This window comes from Gopherus flavomarginatus, chromosome 1 (assembly GCF_025201925.1).
Source record: "Gopherus flavomarginatus isolate rGopFla2 chromosome 1, rGopFla2.mat.asm, whole genome shotgun sequence".
Taxonomy (NCBI): Eukaryota; Metazoa; Chordata; order Testudines; family Testudinidae; genus Gopherus; species Gopherus flavomarginatus.
The window spans coordinates 327656564-327682419 of record NC_066617.1 but is presented as its reverse complement, the minus strand read 5'-3'; the positions used below and the strand labels follow the sequence as shown (position 1 = coordinate 327682419).

Genomic DNA, 25856 nt, shown 5'->3' with positions numbered 1-25856 from the left:
CCTGTCTACTTCTTGTTCCTGCTGTCCTGACCTACACACCAAGTCCCTGCTCCTCAAACTTACCTCTGACTCTGTCTCCAGCTCTGACCTCTGGCTCGCCACCTGACAACGTCTCTGACTCTGACCTTTGGTTTGGCACCTGACATTATCTTTGGTTTTGACCCTTGGCTTCAGCCAATAGGGGGTCAGTCTAGGTCTGATCACTAGGCATGACTGCCAATGCCCTGTTCATTGCACTATACAGCTTAGGGAAGCTTTGAAAAAAAATCACTGGAATAGTGAGCCACAGTAATGCATTTTTTTGTTCTGTGCTCTACCTGGATCTGCTGTTTTGTGGCCTATTAAGAATTACGTGGTGTTTGATGTACATGTATGAATATAACACTGTCAATGCATCTATTGATTTTGCTTGAGAGTGATCCTGTGAGTTGTGTCTCACTGTGCAGTAACACAATTGGTTGCTTTCATAAGCAATAAGCACTCGCTAGCATATGTGACCTAATACAGATGAGTTATGTTTCACATGATGGAATTTTATTTTGAAAAAAAAATTCAGTAGGGGAAAAAAACCAAAAAACAAAAACAACCCACACCTATGCAAGAGAAATTAATAAAAAGCATTCTGAACATCTTTCCCAGACCTGATGAAGAGCTCTGTGTTGCTCAAAAACTTGTCTCTTTCACCAACGTAAGTTGGTCCAATACACATTACCTCACCTGCAGGGGGCTGGTTGTCTCCCTAATAAAAAACAAATCATTTTCAGTAAAAAATGTTCTTAAAGGTGAAAGAAAAATATTATAATGTTTGGCAAAAGGCAAGACATTTTTCTAAAACAGAAAAAATTTCAGTCTTCCAAGAAATTTTGTGCTACTTTTTGGAAGGACTATGTCAGGTAGTAGTTTAATATAATAACTTTTAAATTTTTAAGAAAAGAGAAAAAAGTAAAAATGGCGATATTGTTACAAGATTAATTCTGACTGGATGAAAGAAAAATACAGGTTTCTCAACTATTGCTATTAATCTCTCTTATGATAGAAGTTAAAAGCTATACAGTTAATCTGAATTATTCTATGTATGCTACCTCTACTAAGTAATGCCATTAATGTTTTTCATCTTACCATCTTATCTCAATTTAATATTATATCTAAGAAAAATATATACAAGTTTAAAAAGTCATGCAAAAATGTATGATTGTCAGTGTTTTACAGCTTGATTTTCACCCATCGCTTCTAGCTTGTTTTGTTCCTAAAAAACAAGCTATATTCTTTCCTTGAAATAAATCAAGATGATCAAGAGCCCAAACCAACCACTTATACGCATAAGAAACATTACTCATCTGAATATTTCCATTGAACTCAAAGTAAGTGGAGTACAACTCAGTTAAGTTATTCATAACAAGCATCCACAGAACCAGACAGGGAAAAATTAATTTTTTCAAAAAAAATAAGTTCCAAAAATGGAAATACATATTTTCTAAGTACACTATACCTTTTATGTGCTTCCTGTTTACTGCGACATTCTTCACAGTAATATTTATATTCACTGCATAAAGTTTCTGTATTGCTGAAACCCCTGAATATAACAGAAAGAAAAATGCAAGATGTAGAAACTACCTCTTGATTTTGAAATATATACTGATTTTTAAACAAAATAAAAATCACACCATTTTACATCACAAGTTTACATGGCTCATTTTAAACAAACAGGGACAATAAGCATGTAACAAACATTTGGACTAGCAAATTTTCCTGAGCTATTTTGCTTTACTTCTACCATTTTCATCTTCATCAATTTATTATTAGTTAACATGGTGAGAGATGAAAGACTCAAATAAAATATATAAGCATTTGTTTGTGCATGTACCTTAAGCAGTGAGTAATTGATGTATTTTGCTCTACATCAACAGAAAGGTCTAAAAAATCTTCATCTTTGCTGCTTATCTGCACGAAAAAAAAGACGGATTATTAAAACAAATCTGCAATAAACTATAACCAAAATTGATTGCACTGATTAACCTCACCATTACTGATATTTTCCACTGCTAGATACTAGATCTTATCCCTGAACGAGAAGAAAAGAGGATGCGTTCACCTCAATCTTTCTGATTTAAGTACATACTTAAGTCCTTTTGAACTCTAAGGTGTGGTAGACTTTTCCCTTTCTGACTTAGGATCAGGATAGAAGCTTGGAAAGTGGTACCCTGGTTAGGGGAAAGGAAGACAGGGATTTTGGCAAAAACTAAGATAAGTGCTGAAGGTCACCTTGTCACTAGGGAATAGCAAATATGGAGGACTAAGATGAACTACAAGAATTCTCATTTTCTTGGCCAACCTGATTGCTACCCAGAACTAATGTCAGAAGGCAGAACCAGAAATCCACCAAATGGAAAATCTTGAAGGGCAGTTTGCACAACCCTAAGGGGACTAAGTACAGTTGCCCTAGAACCAATGAGGGGCTATCTGAAACGCAGAGGAAAAGATTCCACTGGTACATCACCTATGCAAGACTGAAGATTCTGAAGTGCAGAGCCTTTAATGTAAAAGGGTCTTCAATGGAAAATCTTCTGTAGAAAATCTAATATGGGGGGGGATTCTGATTCTTCTTTCTAAAAAAAATGCTTATCCTGCATCATGTGAAAGTGCTACCTTTGCCTCATCGTACTACTTTCGTTTTCTCTTTTTTGTGGGTGCAGCGTGGTAAATAAGTTATTTACGCCTTCTCATAACATATGAACTAGGAGAAATTAATTGGCAGCAGGTTTAAAACAAAACAAAAGGAAGTATTTCTTCACACAGCGCATAGTCAACCTATGTAACTCTTTGCCAAAGGATATTGCGAAGGCCAAGATTATAACAGGGTTCAAAAAAGAACTAGATAAATTCATGGAGGATAGGTCCATCAATGGTTATTAGCCAGAATGGGCAGGGATGGTGTCTTTAGCTTCTGTTTGCCAGAAGCTGGGAATGAGTGACAGGGAAGGGATCACTTGATGATTACCTGTTCTGTTCATTCTCTCTGGTGCACCTGGCATTGGCCACTGTCGTAAGACAGGATACTGGGCTAGATGGACCTTTTGGTCTGACCCAGTATGGCCGTTCTTATGGTCAGGGCACCCAGAGATGATTTACCACTTCAGGAGTGCCCTGTTGTGGACCAATTCAAGAGATTTAATACACTTGGGTTCTAGGCATTACTGGGCCCAAGATGGTTGTCAGCATGAGAGCAGAGGGATTTACACCCCTTGGGAAAGAATCAGCAGGTCTAGACAACACCTATGAGGGTGTATTTTCCTTGAATTAACCTTCTGAACACCAAGAAATGCTAACCCAACTGCACTGGGTGTTTTTGTGCTGTGCTGAGAAGGTATCCTTGTGTGCTAAGATGCTCATGTCCAATGCTATGTGTATTCTGGCTGGGACAAGAGGAGAAAAGGAGGGATAGTATCAGGCTGCCTCATCTCCTGCAGAATCAAGAAACCTTGAAGTATGCGGAGATGTAGATGAGAACCCTAACCCACATTGAAGTACATGTGAATAATAGTGAAGTGACAAAGGAGTGTGAATGGAATTGTCGAACAGATATATCCCTCCTTCAAATCCATAGGATCAGCCAAGGCATACTAGCCCAGATGTCCACAACTGTGAGGTGGTACACCTTCCATAAGGATAGGTTACTCACCACGTAGTAACTTCGGTTCAAGATGTGCTGTCTCTTTGTGTAGTGCATTTCTGGGTTGCACAGGTGCTCCATACACCCAGGACTGGAGATTTTTCCTTAGCACTGTCTGCCTGATCCATATGCATGTGTCACCACTCTCCTTGCAATCTGCATTTAGGGAATAAAGGAGGCTGCCAAACCACCAGCAACTTAGTTCCTTCACTACCGTCAGTCGCCAGTAGGGGAAACCAGGTAATGGGGAATTAGGGCAGGCAGTGCACTAGCCACAGGGACAACATCTTAAAGAACTGAAGTTATTACAAGGTAAGTAACCCCTCCTTCTCCAATTAATTTGTCTTATGTAAAGTGCACTTCAGTTCATTCACAAGCAGTGTCTCTTTAAAGCAGGTGGGTGTCTGGTGTCCTATGATAACAGATTGCAGAACTGCTCTGCCTAAAGCACCATCAGAAGCAGCTACTTGCACCAAGGAATAGTGTCTCGCAAAGATGTCTACAAAACTCCAATTTGCTGCTGTGCAGATGTCAGTAAGGGAGACAACTCTAAGGGACACTTCAGATGCTGCCTGAGCTCTAGTCAAGTGTGCTCTCACAATGCCCTCAAGGGAGATGTTAATCTTGTAGCAGAGTAGAATGCACACTGAGATCTATTTCAACTATTTCTGGTATTAAATGGCCTCTCCTTTCATTTGTTCCACAAATGATACAGTCTATGACATTTGAAGCAATTTCATCCTTTGCAGGTAAAGGTAAGAGCCTACACACATCCAGTTAAGTGCCATGCGACCTCTTCCCTGCTAGAAAGAGGTTTACTGTTAAAAACAGTAGCTAGATACTTCAGTTCATGTGAAACTCTGATACCACCTTAAGAATGAATTTCAGATGTAGTCTCATGGATACCTTGGCCTAGCGGAGAACTGTATGGGGGGGAGGAGAAGGAAGGGGGAATAAACCATGAGCACTGCCTAGCTCTTAGACTCTGATTGAGATGATAGTGACCAAAAATGCTATCTTCATGGAGATATGTAGTAGACAGCACAATGCCAGGGGCTTGAACAAAGACTTAGTAAGGGTTGATAAAACAAGGTTCAAGCCCCAGGCTAGTACATGTTTTGCCACTGGAGGGAAGTCTAGACTTACATCTTTCAGGAAGTGGGCAGTGACTGGGTGGGAAAAGAGAGAATAAATGTACATTTACGCTGCACACTCTTCACAGTGGCATGTAGAATACATACACTATGCCTCCCTAGCATGGGTATAAATAGCAAGGTAGATGGTGCTGCACTGCTTTGGAATGTAAAGATAGTCCCGAACCCTGAAGGTATGCACCCTATACAGCTTTCTACACGCTGAAGCAGTGGCTCCCATGTCTACACTGCTATTTTTTGCAGTATAGTTTCCTGCTGCCTCCTCATTGATAGAGCTTTTCCCCATCACAGGAGAGTTGCCAAAGCTTGTCCCCATGGCAGGGAAACACTCGGGAAGCAAGGAGGCAGTGGGGAAAGGCTCCGCCAGCTCCTCACTCCTGGAGCTTTTCCCTGCTACCTCTCCTTTGCCAGAGTCTTTCACTGACGCAAGTAGCTATACAATACAGCGTGGATGCAGCCTGCTTTCTACTTGGGCATGTAGCTACACATATACAGCACGCTGTCACCAGTGGTGTGCAGCGTAGACATAGCCTACCCTGAGAGACCCAAACGACAGCCCTAAAGATTTTAAGTAGAAGAGGTAGTTCACTATACGTGGATTCTTTGCTCAAAAGAAGGAAATTCCTTGTCTATTAAAACAACAAAATGCAAATCATCTCCATTTTTATTTGTAAAATTTCCCAGTAGAGTCCCTTTCTATTGCTGCTCAAAATGCCATGTACATCAGCTCAACAGGCCTTTTCTAACACTGACATCAAATCAAGTACCATCCCCTGAGGTGAAGCATAGCTGATTTGGATTGGCAAGTCCACCCTTTCCCCTAGGTTAATATCCCGGGGAAGGCACTGAGGAGGTCAGGACTGTTGCAAAAGAATAGGGTACCAGAAATGATGGTCCCAATCTGATGCTATGAGGGCAACTTGCACCTTGTACATTCTGATTTTCTTCAACACTTAGGGTATGGCTACACTACGGGATTATTTCGATTTTACAGAAACCGGTATTTGGAAACAGATTGTATAAAGTTGAGTGCACGCAGCCACACTAAGCACATTAATTCGGTGGTGTGCATTCATATACCAAGGCTAGCGTCGATTTCCAGAGCGTTACACTGTGGGTAGCTATCCCATAGCTCCCGCAGTCTCCCCCTCCCATTGGAATTCTGGGTTGAGATCCCAATGCATGATGGGGTAAAAAGTGTCGCGGGTGATTCTGGGTAAATGTCGTCAGTCAATCCTCCTTCTGTGAAAGCAATGGCAGACAATCATTTCGCGCCCTTTTCCCCGGATTGCCCTGGCAGACGCCATAGCATGGCAACCATGGAGCCGTTCAGCCTTTTTTCACTGTCACCATATGTCTACTGGATGCTGCTGACAAACGTGGTACTGCAGTGCTACACAGCAGTATCCCCTTGCCTTTGCAAGTTAGCAGAGACAGTTACCAGTCATATTGTACTGTCTGCTGCTTTGCAAGTTGGCAATGAAGGTTACCAGTCATATTGTACCGTCTGCTGCTGTCATGGGTGCTCCTGGCTGGCTTCGGTGAGGTCGGCTAGGGGCGCATGGACAAAAATGGGAATGACTCCCCAGGTCATTCCCTTCTTTAAGTTTTGTCTAATGGAGAGTTAATCCTGCCTAGAATATCAGGCAAGTCTACTAAAAAACCAGAGAGGCAAACAGCCGCTCATGGTCAAAGCCCCAGACATCCTGCAGAAATGATGAGCTGCATGCCATTCTAGGGGATGCCCCTGCAACAACCCCATCTGTTGCTTCCCTCCTCCCACACCCTTTTTGGGCTACTATGGCAGTTATCCCCACATTTGTGTGTTGAAGTAATAAAGAATGCATGAATAAGAAACAACACTGACTTTATTGAGATAAAACGGGGGAGAGTGCAGCCCCCAGCTGCTATGATATTTCAGGCAGGACTGAATCTTCAGGAGACAAAACTTAAAGAAGGGAATGACCGGGAGTCATTCCCATTTTTGCCCAGGCGGCCCCGGCTGACCTCACCGAGGCCAGCCAGGAGCACTCACGGGATGATGACGATGGATACCAGTCCTATTGTACTGTCTGCCATCCGCAAGGCAAGGCAAGGGGATGCTGCTGTGTAGCGCTGCAGCACCATGTCTGCCAGCAGCATCCAGTAGACATACGGTGACATTGAAAAAGGTGAGAAACAATTTTTTTCTTTTCTTTCATGGGGTGGAGGGGGAGGAATTGACGACATATACCCTGAACCACCCGCAACGATGTTTTGGGCATTGGGAGCTCAGCCAAGAATGCAAATGGTTTTCGGAGACTGCAGGAACTGTGGGATAGCTGGAGTCCTCAGTTCCCCCTCCCTCCATGAGCGTCCATTTGATTCTTTGGCTTCCCATTACGCTTGTCACGCAGCACTGTGCTGAGTCCCTGCTGTGGCCACTGTCTATTATAGCCTTGGAGATTTTTTCAAATGCTTTGGCATTTTGTCTTTTGGAACGGAGTTCTGATAAAACAGATTCATCTCCCCATACAGATATCAGCTTCAGTATCGCCCATACAGTCCATGCTGGAGCTCTTTTTTGATTCTGGGACTGCATGGTCACCTGTGCTGATCGGCGCTCCACGCTGAGCAAACAGGAAATGAAATTCAAAAGTTCCCGGGGCTTTTCCTGTCTACCTGGCCAGTGCATCCAAATTCAGATTGCTGTCCAGAGCAGTCACAATAGTGCACTGCGGGATAGCTCCCGGAGGCCAATACCGTTGAATTGCGGCCACACTAATCCTAATCCAAAATGGCAATACCGATTTCAGCGCTACTCCCCTCGTCGGGGAGGAGTACAGATATCGGTATTAAGAGCCCTTTATATCGATATAAAGGACTTCGTTGTGTGGACGGGTGCAGGGTTAATTTGGTTTAACGCTGCTACATTCACTATAAACTCGTAGTGTCGACCAGGCCTTAAAGTAATAAGGAGGGGAATTGAGTGTTTCAGGACTCCTGACCATTACATGAGAAAATCATCACCCAAATCATCTGGCACTTGTTCACATGGGACATGAAGAGATCTGTGGATGCAAGATCCCACACCCATAACATCTCCCAGAAAGTTGGGTCATGCTGGTCCCATTCAAATTCTGTGGAGAAATGTCTACTTATAGAATCTACCAGAATGTTCTGGATTCCTGGCAGGTGGACAGCAGTCAGGGTAATATACACGGGAATGCTATAGTTCCAAGGGCAACGGATCCACCCAAAGCTGAAGAGTGTGCTCTTCCTTGCTTGGTGATGTTATAGGCTGCCATCACATCCAATAACACATCCACTGCCCTAGCCCTTTAAATAGTTGCAGGAGCCCTGGGGAAGCGGCGTGGCAGTAGAAGCAACTGGAGCCCCGGACTTTTTACCCCACGGCTCCAGCAGTGGGACTCTGGTGGTAATTTAAAGGGCCTGGGGCTCCAGTCCCTGCTGGGAGCCCCAGGCCCTTTAAATTGCCCCCTGGGGAAGCCCGGCCAGTCCAGTACAGCACACTGGCTCTTGCTGGCATGCCATACTGGGGCTTGGGTGCGGGCCCTCTCAGGAGTGGGGCCCAATTCAGGGGAATTGGTTGAATTGACCTAAAGCCGGCTCTGCCAACAAGTTGGGAGGTGGGAGAAAAAAATAGGTACTCTGACCCTTTAACAGGTACAAAATGTCTGTTTTCAGCCCACAGGTACACTGGTGGGATCATGGCAAGCATCTGCCAAAGAGTTCTGGTAGGTTAGAGGATGGTCTTAATAGGGGTACAACTCATACTCATGCTATTCAAGAAGTCCAGCAGTTTGTGTGGTGCTTTCTGGACCTTTTCCATGGGGATTTGTAGCGACTCTGTTACCCTCTTAAGTAAGTCCTGGAAGGCCTTTGTGTAATCAGGATGTGGTGGTGAAGCTGGAATCACTCCCTTGTCTCGGGAACAGGACGATAAGGTCACTAGCACAGAATCCTCCTGGTCATGTTGCTCTTTTCTTATTTATGCTGCTATAATTGCATGTCTTCAGGAGGCTGACAAAGCTCTTCCTCTTCTCTCAGAATCCTGGATCTCCTTTATCCTCTTGTTAGACAAAAGACCTTACTGGGCAGTAGTTTCACAGATCTTCCAGGCCCCAATACTACCATTGTGGGGTCTCATATCTCCTTGGTGCAGGGCCTTGGTACAGTACGAGGTACCAGAAGGCATAGTGGGGTACTCTTTCACATAAGAGTAGTGAGATACCTTGGAGACACCCGATGTTCTGTCTGGGCTCAATCCTCTCAAAGAACCCTTCAGAGCACAGTCCAAGAGTGGGTGTCTGTCATAGTTCTCTTATGACTCTGAAGTTGTGAAGCTCAGATCCAGTGTGAGCACCCTGTTGTTGATAGTACTGTGTTTCAACACCTACTTTTACATGAGGATGGAGAGGAATACTATAAGGATAATGATATCAGATCCCAACCTGTGATGCCAAAATGGCATCTAGAAGGGAATGGAACATATATTCCGACAACACTGGAGTCGAGAAGCGAGCCAAAGTCAATGGAGTAATTTCCATAACTCAAGCTATTGAACTAGAGGGCATCAGATCTATGGATACCAAAGTGGGTTTTGGTGTCAAAGAACCACTCCCACTGCTGGAGGTACTGCTGTTTTTTCATTTGAGGAAGTCCCAGACTGGTCCTTCCTGGTACTGGATGGTCCCACTTCAGAGTACAAAGCTCCCAATGACTTGGTATGGGATGGAGACTTCTACCTCTTTTTAGAAGTCTTGGTCAGAGGATCTTCCCTTTTGTCCTTATGGTAGCATTTGTGTCTCTTTTCCCTCATCTGTCTTAGCTCTGTTCTCTAATGTCTCTTGGAGTCAGAAGGGAGACAGATGTCTTGGAACTGTCCAGAACCGAATAAGAGGGGCCATTCCTACCCTTTTTTTTTGGGGGGGGGGGGGGAAGAGGGTGTCTCTCCAGTCAGAGATTGTTTCTGTCTTCATGGGCTCCTCCATGAGGAACATATGGGGTCAGAACTCCCTATACTGCTAAGTCCTACTTGGGAACAACCTGCATAAACTGCAGCCAGAAGGGATGTGGGTTACCCCCAGGCAGTACAGACAAGTGTCATGAAATCTGTGACCCAGAAAGGGTTTTATGTCATTTAATGAAATTTTTGAAGCCAGGAATGATCCTTGACATACTCTCCTGCAACAGTTGGAAGACAGAAGTTTTTGTTTGTTTGTTGTTTGTTGGGTTTTTTTTGGGGGGGGGGGGCGGAGGGAGAGCGCGCAGAGAGGAGCTCAGCAACAACTCCCTGCCCTGGAGTGTGTGTGTGGGGGCGTGTTCTGAAAGTTAGGAGAGAGTTTCTCAGGTGCAGTTCCTTAACTATCTATTTAAAAGTTTACAGAAAGAAGCTGAAGTCAGTACAGATACTGAAGCTCCAACCAAGGAAAGAACTAAGATGGTGACAGTCTGACAGCTCTCCTTATCTCCTTGGTGAGGAGCATGAGGAGAGCAGGGGCACACGTGCAGACCAGATGTAAAAAGTGCTAGGGAAAAAAATCTCCAGCCCTGGGTACATGCGTTACCCTGAAGTGCACTACACATAGGAACAGTCACTCAAAAAAAGAATCAGCCCTTCAGAGGACTCAGATACTGTCTGGTGATAAAGTCACATGGGTGCACAAAGCCACAAAGACTAACATTTGTAGAATCACTCCATATTTCTCAAAGGTTCGGCGGTCACAAAGTATATGGCTTATCTCTGTGCCAAGAAAGATTTTGCAGTTGTGGAGTCCACATAGGCTATAATCCTACCTTCTGTACTGGCACGAAAATGGACTTTTGTTTAGATGAAACCCAACGATCTACGAACAGAATGCACACCTTGAGAATCTATGACACTTTATGAGTAGCATGTTAGGTACAGGCATGCTTGGGAGTCTGAGAAAAGCAGTTATATTTTCAGTTCAGTAAAAACGTCTAGTTCCATACAAAGACCAGATCTTGGTGTAATATTATTAGAAGTCTTCTCCTACTCCAGATTAGAAGTGTATCTGATGATCCATCTGCATCACTGAATATACCTGCAATCTATTGTTGACCTCCAAAGGATTCTGGATTTTTTTTTTAAACCTTTCTGGGAAAAGAGGAACAGGAAATGCCACATTGTTATAACTTCACAGTCCCAGAGACTACCTCAGCTAATGATCTCCTTGAAGCATCCCCACAGAAGCTTTGGTCCCTGTTGGTGAGTTTCCCCCACCTTTTAAGGAAGCTGATTGACTGGTTTTGTCTGTTACAACTGCAGAAATTGCTTCAGTCAGTGCCTTGCTCCACTGAGGTAGGCAAGGTTTTCCTCAGTGGAAGTAGGAAAAAAAAACAAACCCTTAAAAGGCCCTCCAGGAAAGCACCATTGAAATTTCTGTTTTCAAAGCCTTCTCTCAAAGACAAACAACAAACAGACCTGGTCAGAAAGCTCACGTTCTATATGCTGCTTTTAAAGCAGGAATTCTAGAGAGGCAGAGGGGGAAAAACTAGAGAGAGCAGGAATATCCTGGATGTAACTGTTTTTCATCCGACCTGTCAGAGCAAGTGAGAAGGAGGAACCCAGTGTGTGTAGCATCACAAATTGAGCCACAGAATAGGGAGAAGCAACAGAGAGCCCTGTGGCACCTTTAAGACTAACAAATGTATTGGGGCATAAGCTTTCGTGGGTGAACACCCACTTCGTCAGATGCATAGGGAGAATAGGGAGATTTAGCATTTCTGTTATTTCAGATATCACAATAAAACTTGGTATACAAATCATCAGATAAGTTGAAAACATGTTTCCCATCAGGCAGGGTAAATTAGCTGTTTCTTTGGTGTCAAGAGAAAAAAGCTCCCATGCTTTCTGATCTTAAGTGCCAAATTAAACTGTCCAAAACAAGATCAACAACTCTTTTGACTAAATAGTAGATCAAACTAGACGCAACAACCTGAATAATTAATTGAGTTAATGAACAAACTTTTGTCTTAATTTTGAATTTCTTAAATAGTTATCACTTAAAAGTACTAAGTATTTTTGTTACAAATGCCAACCAAGATTGTGGCCCCCACTGTGCTAGGTGCTGTACACACACACGAGACTGCCCCTCCCTAAAGAACTAACAATTCAAATAAACACCACAGTGCTGGAGAAAAGAAGTATTTTGCAGATGGGGAAGTGAGGCACAGAGAAATCAAATGACTTGCCCAGTCACACACCAATTCAGTGGCAGAGCCAAGAACTGAAGCCAAGTATCTGAAGACTCAGTCCACTACCTTAACCACAAGACCATCCTTTCTCTCAAAACAATATTTTATTGTTTGACTGAAAAATCTGCTTTTAGAAACAGGTGGTTATTTATAGCAGTCTTGAACTCAGACAACAAAAAACTAGCAAAAATGTAAAATCTATCAAACAAAGAAGGAAGACAAAAGCTTTATCTTAAAAAAAAATTTACCAAGTGCTTCATGTAGCACAAAAGCTTGTGCCTTCCACCAATGGAAATTGGTCCAATAAAAGACATTACCTCACCTTTCGTCATGCCAATGAGAAATTAATAGCTCAGCAAGTCTAAAAATATTTTCAGTTTTGTTCCCAAAATGCTGCCCTAAACAGATAAATTTAAAACAGATCTGCCCATCCCAATAACCAAAACACAAAACTCTTGAATACTACATTAAAATCAACAAATTTTGCTTTTGACAAAAGCTACCTTTTTACCAGAAAGAAGTCACGAGGGAAAAAATTAGTTCCAATACCCAGAAGTGAATTCAATATATCTTATTACCTACTGTATATAATATATAACTGCTGAAAATCACGTGGTACATCCAAGTCAATTGAGCTGGAAGATATACTTGTGGATCAATTTTCAGAGTGCTAGCTGTGTTAGTCTGTATCAGCAAAAACAAAGAGGAATCCTTGTGGCACCTTAGAGACTAACAAATTTATTTGGGCATAAGCTTTCAAGGACTACAACCCACTTCATCAGATGAATGAAGTGAAAAATACAGGAGCAGGTATAAATACAGGAAAGCATGGGGGCTGCTTTACCAAGTATGAGATCAGTCTGATGAGAAATCAATTAACAGCAGGATACCAAGGGAGGAAAAAAAATTTTTGAAGTGATAAGAGTGGCCCATGATACCACATTCTACAGGCCATTACCCTCTGACCCCACTGGGGATTACCAAAAGAAACTATATTATCTGCTAAGAAACTCCCAAGGAAGCACAGGAACAAATCTACACTGACACACCTCTAGAGCCCCGACCAAGGGTATTCTACCTGCTACCCAAAATCCATAAACCTGGGAATCTTGGACGCCCCATCATCTCAGGCATTGGCACCCTGGCAGCAGGATTATCTGGGGCTATGTAGACTCTCTCCTCAGGCTCTATGCTACCAGCACTCCCAGCTATCTTCGAGACACCACTGATTTCCTGAGGAAACTACAAACACTATCCTAGCCACTATGGACGTAGAAGCCCTCTACACAAACATTCCACACAAAGATGGACTACAAGCCATCACGAATAGCATCCCCGATACCATCACGGTAAAGCTGATGGCTGAACTTTGTCTTCACCCACAACTATTTCAGATTTGGGGACAATGTATACCTACAAGTCAGCGGGACTGCTATGGGTACCCGCATGGCCCCTCAGTATGCCAACATTTTTATGGTTGATTTAGAACACCTCCTCAGCTCTCATCCCCTTACACCCTTACTCTACTTGCACTACATTGATGTCATCTTCATCATCTGTACCCATGGGAAGGAGGACCTTGAGGAATTCCACCAAAATTTCAACAGTTTCCACCCCCACCATCAACCTCAGCCTGGATCAGTCCACACAAGAGGTCCACTTCCTAGACACTACAGTGCTAATAAGCGATGGTCACGTAATTACCACCCTATACTGGAAACCTACTGACCACTATACTTACCTACATGCTTCCAGCTTTCATCCAGACCACACCACACGATCCATTGTCTATAGCCAAGCTCTAAGATACAATCACACTTGCTCTGATCCCTCAAACAGAGACAAACACCTACAGAATCTCTATCAAGCATTCTTAAAACTGCAATACCCACCTGGTGAAGTGAAGAAACAGACTGACAGAGCCAGAAGGGTACCCAGAAGTCACCTACTACAAGATAGGCCCAACGAAGAAAGAACGCCACTAGATGTCACCTACAGCCCCCAACTAAAACTGCTCCAGTGCATCATCAAGGATCTACATCCTATCCTGAAGGACGATCCCTCACTCTCACAGACCTTGGGAGACAGGCCAGTCCTTGCCTACAGACAGCCTCCCAACCTAAAGCACATAATCACTAGCAACATCACACCACACAACAAAAACACCAACCCAGGAACCAAACCCTGCTACAAACCCCACTGCAAAGACTGTCCACATATCTATTCAAGGGACACCATCATAGGACCTAACCACATCAACCACACAATCTGGGGCTCATTCAGCTGCACATCTACCAATGTGATATATGCCACCATGTGCCAGCAATGTCCCTCTGCCATGTACATTGGCCAAACCAGATAGTCTCTACGCAAAAGAATAAATCGACACAAATCTGCCATCAGATATCATAACGTTCAAAAACCAGTAGGAGAACACTTCAATCTCTCTGGTCACTCAATAGCAGACCTAAAAGTGGCAATTCTTCAACAAAAAAAAACTTCAAAAACAAACTCTAAAATGAAGCTGCAGAATTGGAATGAATTTGCAAACTGGATACCATCAGAATAGGCCTGAATGAAGACTGGGAATGGTTGCATCATTACAAAACCTAAACTTAATTTCCCCAATACTAATTTCTCCCTACTGTTACTCACACCTTCTTGTCAACTGTCTGTAATGGGCAACTCTCTTACCACTTCAAAAGTTATTTTTCCTCCCTTAGTAGCCTGCTGTTAATTGATTTATCTCGTTAGACCAACCTCACACTTGGTAAAGCAATCCCCATCTCCTTTCATGTATTTATACCTGCTCCTGTATTTTTCACATCATGCATCTGATGAAGTGGGTTCTAGCCCACGAAAGCTTATGCCCAAATAAACACATCATGCATCTGATGAAGTGGGTTCTGGCCCACGAAAGCTTATGCCCAAATAAACACATCATGCATCTGATGAAGTGGGTTCTAGCCCACGAAAGCTTATGCCCAAATAATTTGTTAGTCTCTAAGGTACCATAAGGACTTCTTGTTGTTTTTGTGGATCAATGACTTCCTTTAAAAGAAATAAGGCAAAACACCCTAAAGTCAGGGATATGACTAGGATTGCTTCTACAACCCAGGAATCCCCCTCTGCTGCCCAAAAAGGCATTGTATGTTAAAACTTCGTTATAGCTGTAGAGTAATGTTATCCAGAGCCCTAAAAAAGGTGACATTCTTCCACCACACATTTTCTACCTCTGTGCATTCCCTTCTACTTGCATAGTCTCCTATATATCTATGCATGGTACTTATTTGAGTGCCTAACACTCTAAGAAGAAATTACTTACCTTGTGCAAGTAACCATGGTTCTTTGAGATGTGTATCCCCATGAGTGCTCCACTACAGGTGTTCTTGCATCCTTGCGCTGCTGATTGGAGAACTTCGACAGTAGTGTCCATTAAGCCTGCACATGCACTGTCTGTCCTTGTGCCCTTCCACGAGGCTAGCTACTGTAGGCAGGCTAACCCCCCTTAGTTCCTTCTCTACCAAAGTCATTGACAAGAACTCTGAAGTAGAGGGGAGGAGGGTAAGTTGTGGAGCACCTATAAGGACACACATCTCAAAGAACTATTGTTACTGCACAAGGTGAGTAAATTCTTCAAGTAGTGTCACTATAAGTGCTCCACTGTAGGTGACTCCTGAGCAGTATCTCTGCAGAAGGGCTTGGACTTTGGTCACTTACAGATCACTACCGTGGAGCTGAAAATGACATTGGATGGCGAGTCCCCAGTAATCGCAAAATGTTCTGCAAAGGAATGGACTGATGTCTATGTCACCTGTCTACCGATCACTGAGATAGGGACGTTTTTGAAGAAGGCAATGGATGAGATTGATCTTGTGGAATGTGTACCAATAATATTTGGACGCGTCATATTATGTACTTGGCAACATTGTTTAATGCAGTTTGAGACCCACTTGGAGAGTCTCTGGGCTGATATTGCTGAGCCTTTGGAACTTTCCACAATGAGGAGGAAAAACACAGGGACTTCTTAAAAACTAGAACAGGGGTCAGCAACCTTTCAGAAGCAGTGTGCCGAGTCTTCATTTATTCACTTTAATTTAAGGTTTCAAGTGCCGGTAATACATTTTAATGTTTTTCAGGTCTCTCTGAGTCTATATATTATATAACCAAACTATTGTATTGTAAAATAAACAAGGTTTTCAAAATGTTTAAGCAGCTCCATTTAAAATTAAATTAAAATCTTGATTTTATGCCACCGGCTGCTCAGTCCGCTACTGGTCTGAGGTTCTGCTCACCTGGACCAGCAGTGGGCTGAGCGGGGCCTGCGGCCGGGACCCCGGCTGGCAAGGGTCCAGCAGCCAGAACTCCAGATCGGCAGCAAGCTGTGCAGCGCCAGTGGCCGGGACCCTAGATCAGCAGTGGCTGCCGCTCAGAGGTTCCATCCACCGGCTCCTGCAAGCCAAGATCCCAGTTGCTGGACCTGCTCAGCCTGCTGCCAGTCTAGGGTCCTGGTCCTGCCCACATACAGTGGATAACTACCTTCTCCCTGGTTCTGGCCCATTCTCTTCCTCTCTCTCTGCACTAAGCTGAGGGTGGAAGTGCACTGAGCACAGGGCTGGGGGTGAAGAAGCAGGCTGGGGGTTGGGGTGTAGGGTCTGGCCAGGAGCTAGAATGAGGGAGGGGGCTCAGGGTTGGGGCAGGAGGTTTGGATGTAGAGCGCTTACCTGGGCAGCTCCCATTTTGTGCAAGGGGTGCAGGTGGGAATGTGCGGTGGGTGGGTTCAGGAGCTCCCGTTTGGTGCTCAGGGGAGTGGGGAGGGTTCAAGAGTCAGGAGAGAGTGCTGGGGGCATGTGAGGGGGTGCAGGTGTCAGGGTGGGGGTAGGGATGTGGAGGGTGCAAGAGACAGGATGTGGGGGCTGCATGGGGTGTGGGGGGCCTGGGTATGTGTGGGGGTGCCAGAGTCAGGGCTGGGGTTGGGGGGGGGGTGAAGGAGTCAAGCAGAGGGCTGGGTGTGTGTGAGGAGGGTACAGGCCTCAGGGCAGGACCCTAGGGTGTGTGCGGGGCTGCAGGGCTCAGGGTACGGGCCTGCAGGGCCCAGGGCAGAGGACTGAGTGTGTGTGTAGGGGGGCAGAGCTGAGGGCTGGGGTGTATGGGCAGGAGTCGTGGGGTGCTCATGGCAGGGGGCAGGAAGCGATATGCCCCTATTCCATCACCCCCTTTCCCTAAGTCCCTGCCCCGTTTCTTCTCTGCCTCCTCTGGGAGCAGTGAGCACGCTGACTCCACTCCTCCCCGACCCACTCCCTCGCAAGGGCCATCAGCTGATGTGCCGGCAAGGAGGGAGGGACGGAGGGGAGAAGGAGGGGAAGGAACCCAGCTCACTGCGGGAAGAGGCTGAGGAGGCTAGCAGGACCAAGCTTCTCCCCGCTGTCCCTGTGGGAGGAGACAGGGGGGGCGGAGGGCAAAGAAGAGTGGGCCAGGCTGGGCTGGATTTTTAATGGCACGCTGCGGCCTGCCGGGACTCCAGCAGACAGCAGCATGCCATTAAAAAAAAATCTGCTCACATGCCATCTTTGGCACACGTCATAGGTTGCCAATCCCTGAACTAGAAGGCTAGGCTCTCCTGACATCTGGAGTGTGTAATATACCTTCCCTATTGTCTTGTTGAGGCTTGGGGTAGAAGATTGGAAGGTAAATCAATCAGTTCATGTGAAACAGGGAGGTTACTTTAGGCATGAATTTTTTATGTAGTCTGAGGTAACCTTGTCTCGAAAGAACATCGTGTAGGAAGGACATGTCATTAGGGCCACTTTTTCTCCTATTCTCCTTTCCCTGTCAGGAAGGCTGTTTTCACTGACAGGTAAGTGAACAGGTGGCCATGGGTTTGAGGGGAGATCTGGTCAGTCCTTTCAGTACCAGGTTTAGGTCCCATGATGGGGAAGGAAGTCAGGGTTCTGAGAAGGTAATCATCCAGATAGGGGTAAATCATGATCCCTTGGGAGAGTTATGTGCACAGCCACTGAGAGAACCTTGGAGAACACTCCTGGGGTGGATGATAGCCTGAAGTGGAGTAATCTGTACTGGTCTTGTCCCATAGGTGCCAACTCCGTGGGCAACCCCCTATCAGCTCTCCTCTTTCCCTCCTCGCCCCAGCGCCTCCTATCCACCGTGATCAGGAAGAGGTTGGTGGGGGCAGGGGCTTGGGACAAGGGGTCAAGTGGGGGCATGGTCTGGGGCAGAGCCAGGAATCAAGCACCCCTCAGCACACTGGAACATCAGTGCCTGTGTCCTGTCTTAGGATGAATCTGATAAATCATCTATGAGATGGTAGGATTAAGATATGAAAGTAGGAATCCTGAAGGTCAAGAGTTGAAAACAAGTCTCCCTGCTTCAATGCTGGAATGATCCTTGCTAGAGAGTGACCATCTTGAATTTGAGCTTTGACAAACTTGTTGAGAGCTCTGAGGTCCTGAACAGTATTAGGAAATAGTGAGAGCAGAACCTTTTGCCTTGTAGATGGTGAAGTACTGGTTCTATGGCTCCCAACTGGAGGAGATGATTGACCTCTTGTTGTAGTAAACTCTTGTGAGAAGGATCCCTAAAGAGGGATAGGGAAAGCTGTTGTGGAGGGGCCAGGGAGGTAAAAGGGATCTCTAAGACCATTGATTCAAATGTTATGCATTCCCAGGTGCCGCAGAACATTGCTAGATGGTGGCCAAATGTGTGGATAGCAGTGGTCACCTGTAGCAGTTGGGAGATGGTCTTTCGATGCCTCGACCAACACATCAAAATTGGTGCTTGAAATTGACAGCTGGAATGAGGAAGACTGTAGGCCAGATGGTTTACACCTTGAGAATTTATTTTTCTCCCTCTCTGTAGCTTGTAGTAACACTGAGCTGGGTATTGCGAGGAGTGTAGTTTGAGCTGGGGCTGTGAACTAAATTTCCTCTCTTGTCCTGACGTGTAGATGCCCAATGAACAGAGAGTACCCCTAGAATCCTTCAGTGTGTGAAGAGAGGCATCCATCCAAAGGGAAGATCTTCAACGGTCGACTGTACTTCTTTGGGAAGACCGACAGATGTAGCCATGATGCACATCACATAACCTCTGCCATGGAGACAGACCTTGCTGCTGTGTCAAGGGCAGATTGTAGTCTTGTCCTGGCCTCTGTCTCTCTTGGATAATGGCTTTAAATTGGTTGCAGTGAGACTCAGGTACTGTTAAATAAAATTGTTGTTTTGAATAGTTTATATAGTCGTATTTTACCATCAGGACTTGGTAACTGGTGATTTGAAACTGAAGCATGGCCGAGGAGTACGCTTTCCTCCCAAAAAGGGACTGGAAGCGTTTGGACCTATCATAAGAAATAGAATTCATCTGCTGTTGGTGGCCATGGGAATTAACAGCATCCACCATGATGGAGATGGGTGGAGGGTGGGAGGAAAGGAATTCAGTCTCTCTTGCTAGGACATAATATTTTTTGTCTGCCCACTTGAAGGTAGGTGCCACCGATGCTGGGGTCTGCCAAATGGTTTTTCTGGGGTCCAGAATAGTCTCTAATTAATTTTTGAGGATGAATGGAGTAGGTCAGAATCGATGACTGGTGTCCTAGACTTCTGGTGGTATTTGGAGAGTATCTGTCACTCTCTTTGCTGGGTCCTGGAAGAGGTGAAAATCATCAGCCAGAGATGGTGGGGGAGGCATGACGACCTCATCCGGGAAGAAGGATATAGTCCTCGAGGTCACCTCTTCCTCGACAAAACCTCCTTATGGTTCTTTCCCAAATTACTTCTGGAGGTTACGAAGCTCTGGATGCCACACTGGAAGGGGTGCATCTCAAGGGTTCTTGGGTGGGGCTAAAAGCCTGAGAGGCATGGCAGCGATATGCAGTCCAACGGTCCCAGTATGGCCGCAGTGGTTGTGGTGGTGTCCATGGTTGGCTATATCATGATGGCAGTGGTGGGGTCATCTGAGGGTATACTCGGTGGCCCTGTTGGTATCGGGCACCATAGGGAGCTCGGGAGGAGTATTGATATCCTGCCTCCTCTGGTTCACTATCCAAGCCTGCACTAGAGAGCAGGGGAGCGTGACAGGGCAGCGGGGAAAAAACTCTCATGACAAATGAAGACTCGGTATGGAAATCCCAGTACCGAGGAGACTCTGGAACATCAGATACACAGGAGGTCCCTTGAGTGCCAGAATGCTAGCAGTACTGACCAACTCAGTGCCACTGTTGGTACTAGGGAGGATGGAGATCTTGCCTGCACCGATCATTCTGGTGTGGGATGGTACCGATGGAGAACAGCATACCAGCAGTGCCTTCTTACTGCAGTGCTTACTTCTGTCCTTGTCCCTCAGTGCCATTGACTTGGTGCCTGAGCTCACTGCATCCATAGGCTTGTCAACAGTACCGATCAATATAGATATCTGTGAGCAGGGGTACTGGGCTGGGATTGTCTTGGTGCTGACAGTACTGAGGATACCAAGCATGCTAGAGATTGTTTGCAGTTATCTCGTGGCTCACTGTGGGAACTTCTTGATCTCTTTTTCGATGATTTATGAGAGGGGTCAGCACCTGGTTTCTTTGATCCACAGTTTTTAGATGTTTAAGACTGTGGGGAAGACTCATGTCTGCCTGATAACTCATGGCACTAGTCCAGAGAGGGTTGGAGGGCCGCCTCCATTAAGATGATCTTCTGTCTCAGCTCCCTATCGTTGCGAGACCTGGGCCTCAGATGCCAGTAGAGACCACACTTTTGTTGAATGTGGCCTTCCCCAAGGCAGCATAGACTCAGAGTGATCAGAAAGAGGCTATCCCTGTTACATACAAGAAAGGCACTTCTTGAAGTCCAGTGAACTGGGCATACCCTGTTGGGGGAAGGTCCCTAACGAAAAAAGGTGGGAATTTTTTTTTTTCCAGGGAGAAAAGATAAGATAAAAAGCGAAGAACTAAACTACAACTAAGTACTAGGAGATTAACTACAGAAATGCAAAACAAAAGCTGTGGTCATAATGCACTGCTAACAGCTCAGTCTCCAGCCAGGGAGAGTTGAGAAGGAACTGAAGGCAGTTAGCCTGTGTGCTGGCTAGCCTCTTGGCGGGGCAAGAGTACAGACAGCACATGTGTGGGCTTAACGGACACTGCTACCAAAGTTCTCAAGCAGGGACGCACGATACTTACAATGGAGCACCCTTATAACACCCTCGTGACATAGGAAAATACTTTTATCCCTATTCCAGAGATGGGAAATTGAGGAATGGAAACACTAAGTGACTTGCCCAATGTCATGCAGAAAGTCTGTGATGCAGCAGGGAACTGAATTTCATTCTTCCTACTCCCAGCCTAGCATACTAATAACTGGACCATACTTCTCATTTTGCCCTCATCACCATAGTATCCAAGTACTTTAAAAACATTAATGAATTTAACCTTATAGTACTCCTTCTGAGAACGGGAAGTATTATCCCCATTTTACAGAAGTGGAACCAAGGCATAGAATAGATAAAGTTTTTGCCAAAGGTCTCACAGGGACTTTGTGGAAGGTCCAGCAATTGAAACCTAAACTCTGGAACATTAGCCTAATGTCTTAATCACAAGTTCATTCTTTTTCCTAAAATTTTTGCCATATCTTTTAACTATTTCAAGTATTAATCAGAAAACTTCAAACTATTTTCACTCAACCATATTCACTGAACTGAGACAATCTGGTAGATTGGCCATCACCCTTCCCTTATATCTTGAGAGAAATTCTGTATGATCCAAGAGTCAGTCAAATATTACTTTTATTTTCCAACAGCAGCACATTCATAACATGAACACATATTACCAACATCCCCACCTTCTGAGCCAAAATCCTGATGAAATCTCTACTGATAGAAATATACAGATAACAGTTCTGTTACTGCATAGCTGGTCCCAGAAAACTTACCTTTGCTTAAGAGCAGCCATGCCACTTCCTCGCAATCACCTTCCATTTGTACAACACAAAAGCCAATAAACAACTCAACATCTTCCTGAATGGACACAAACCGGCCTACGACCAAAGCATGTGTGTCTAGGACAGCAGTTTTCAAACTGTGGATCAGGACTAATAGATACTCAGCTGAATGAAGCCATGCATAACACAACATGTACCAAGTAGGGCTGTCGATTAATCATAGATAACTCATGCGATTAACTCAAAAAAATTAATCATGATTAATCACAGTTTTAATCGCCCCTGTTAAATAGAATACCAATTGAAATTTATTAAATATCTTGGATATTTTTCTACATTTTCATATATATTGTATTCTGTGTTGTAATTGAAATCAAAGTATATATTATTTTTATTATAAATATTTGCGCTGTAAAAATGATAAATCTCATACAAGTACCGTAGTGCAATCTCTTTGTCATGAAAGTGCAACTTACAAATGTAGTTTTTGTGTGTTACATAACTACACTCAAAAACAAAACAATGTAAAACTTCAGAGCCTACAAGTGCTAAGGGAAACGAGTTTGTTTACATTTACAGGAGATAGTGTTGACCTCTTATTTACAATGTCACCAGAAAGTGAGAACAGGCAATTTGCACAGCACTTTTGTTGCTGGCATTGCAAGGTCTTTATGTGCCAGATATGCTAAATAATCATATGCCCCTTCATGCTTCGGCCACCATTCCAGAGGATATGCTTCCATGCTGATGCCGCTTGTTAAAAAAATAATGCAATAATTAAATTTGTGACTGAACTCCTCAGGGGAGAACTGTATGACCCTTTCTCTGTTTTACCCGTGTTCTACCATATATTTCATGTTATAGAAGTCTCGCATGATGACCCAGCACGTTATTCATTTTAAGAACACTTTCACTGCAGATTTGACAAAATGCAAAGAAGATACCAGTGTGAGGCCTGGTCCACACTACAGCGTTAAATCGATTTAATGCTGTACCCGTCCACACTACGAGGCACTTTAAATCGATTTTAAGGGCTCTTAAAATCGGTTTCTGTACTCCTCCCCAACGAGAGGCGTAACCCTAAAATCGATATTACTATATCGAGTTAGGGTTAGTGTGGACGGAATCGAAGTTATTGGTCTCATTCTTTTACTGAGCTACCCAGAGTGCACCGCTCCGGAAATCGATGGTAGCCTAGGACCATGGACGCACACCACCGAATTAATGTACCCTAGTGTGGACGCGTAAAATCGATTTTATAAAACCAGTTTTATAAAACCGGTTTTAATAATTTCGATTTTATGCTGTAGTGTAGACGTGGCCTGAGACTTCTACAGAGAGCTACAGCACTCGACCCAAGGTTTAAGAATCTGAAGTGCCTTCCAAAATCTCAGAGGGATGAAGTGTGGAGCATGCTTTCAGAAGTCTTAAAAAAAAAACAAAAAAAAAAACACTCTGATGTGAAAACTACACAACCTGAACCACCAAAAAAGAAAATCAACCTTTTGCTGGTGGTATCTGACTCAGATTATGAAAATGAACATGCGTTGGTCTGCACTGCTTTGGACTGTTATAGAGCAGAACCTGTTATCGGCATGGAAGCATGTCCCCTGGAAAGGTGATTGAAGCATGAAAGGACATATGAATCTTTTGTACATCTGGCACATACATACCTTGCTATGCTGGCTACAACAGTGCCATGAGAATGCTTGTTCTCACTTTCAGGCGACACTGTAAACAAAAAGTGGGCAGCATTATCTCCTGCAAAAGTAAACAAACTTGTCTGAGCAACTGGCTGAACAAGAAGTAGGACTGAGTGGACTTGCATGCTCTAAAATTTTACATTGTTTTATTTTTGAATGCATTATTTTGCACATAATTCTACATTTGTACATAATTCAACTTTCATGACAAAGAGATTATACTACAGTACTTGTATTAGGTGAATAAAAAAACGATTTCTTTTGGTTTTTTACAGGGAAAATACTTGAAATGAAAAATAATTATAAAGTGAGCACTGTACACTTTGTATTCTGTGTTGTAACTGAAATCAATATATTTGAAAATGTAGAAAGCATCCAAAAATATTTAAATAAATGGTATTCTATTATTGCTTAATTGTGCAATTACTCTTTTGAATCACTTGACAGCCCGAGTACCAAGAGAATGATCAACCTGGCCTAGCAGCCAGTCCGGTCCAACATCATCATCTTGCAGAATCTGCTCCTTAAGGAGCAAAACAGGCCACATCTACCCCTGCTTACAGATTAGCTTAATCCACTGACCCATCATCTCAGCTCAGTTCCCCTAAGGAACCTTGATATCACCTCCAGGTGGCACTGTAGCTGGCAACAGCAAGCTTCAAACATTGACAGTGCCTATCTCATGACAGATCCAACAGTTCAGTCCCTAGTTTTGACATTCCATGCCATTTTTGGGTAAAGCTCAATCACTTGTAGAATGATCAGATATGCTGACCATGACCATGGTCTGACCTTAAGAGCCCCTCCATGCCAACTGGCAGAGACCCATTATTTTGTAATTCCTATCAGACCTGACACACTCACTTCACCTATCACATTGCTATAATTTATCTGAAAAGAGTACTGTGCGAAGTATCAAATGAAAGCTGGTGACACATCAGTCATTAATATCATTACATGATGTATGTATACATGGAGTGTAAAGAGCTGTATGTGTACTGGAAATATGTTCCTAACATTTGTTTTGGGAGCAGAGTTGATAAACAAATTTGTCCTAGACAAAGAAATGTTGATTTGTCTGTTTACATGTGTCTCTAATGTAAATAAAGCATGGTGATGCCAGAGACATTGGACAGCTCCTTAACATCGGAGGTTAACTTCCGTTATCAGGAGGATAAGTTGTCAGCACACAAGACGACACACCGCAGGTCATCCTGACTCGAGACAAAGACAATGAACTTTGGGGAATATAAGGAGAAGCAAAAGAGCATTTTGTTATTCATCAATGGGGGGGAGGGAAAGAGGGAGAAAGAGGTCAGCGTTCTTTACAGTCCATGAATGGTGGCTCCCCAACCACATAAGGTTCGTGATATTAAAAAGTAGCTGTAGGTGAGAAAACTGTCTCAGACAAGGATTGTAATCTGTTAAATTAAGTTTTAGTCACTAGAAAGCATGATTATATTTTTGTTTTATTTGTAACAATTTACTGTTTCTATTATCTCTGCTTAGAACCAAATTAATTAGTAAAACTTATTCTTGTTTTATTATAAATTCATCTCAGTGCTGTTAAGTGAGGTGTGGATCCTCAGCTAAGCCAAAAGGCTGGTGTGTATTCCGTCTCTTTGGCGACACGGGCATCCAGTGGCTGGATGCTGCACAGAAACGCTTCTAGACAGTTAGGGAACTGAAGTACATCAAGGGTTAAGGTTAACCTGCAGAGCAAAGTTAGGACTGGCAGAGTGAGAAGGAGTTTATTTGGCGGGCTAACAGACTGGGGCAGCAGAGAGCACCAAAAATGTGTACACAGAGTATAGTACCAAAAATATATCTTTTGCTAAAGCAGAAGGGTGACAGTGGCTTACAGTTCCGGTTGCCCTAAAAAAAAAGTGTCAAAATGGGGTCTTTGTAACTCCTCCATTTTGTTGCTGTGGCCAATTAAAAGATGTAAGCCACATGCATCAGCAAGGGCTGCCTGGTTCCCTCAGAGACTGGCATAATGCCCTCCCATCAGCTACTGAATGGTTAAGACATTTAAACTAACACATCTGACTTGATCATCTATGCAGATGCAATGTTTAAGTTATATATTTTACAGTCATCATCCTAATATCTTATTTTAAATAGGGAACCTATTTTAAACTTGAGCTGATCCTCTAGACCAGAGCTGGAATAG

At 44.0% G+C, this 25856-nt stretch overlaps 1 protein-coding gene across 1 annotated transcript in view; it reads right to left on the bottom strand.

Annotated features, from left to right (window-relative positions):
* The window catches only part of USP12 (ubiquitin specific peptidase 12), a 79551-nt gene that overhangs the window by 16863 nt on the left and 36832 nt on the right, over positions 1–25856 (bottom strand). Inside the window, exons 5-6 of the mRNA XM_050937296.1 lie at positions 1865–1941; positions 1490–1573 (exon numbers count right to left, since the gene is read on the bottom strand). Coding sequence (XP_050793253.1) covers positions 1490–1573; positions 1865–1941 — 161 coding nt within the window. The remainder of the gene's footprint in view (positions 1–1489; positions 1574–1864; positions 1942–25856) is intronic.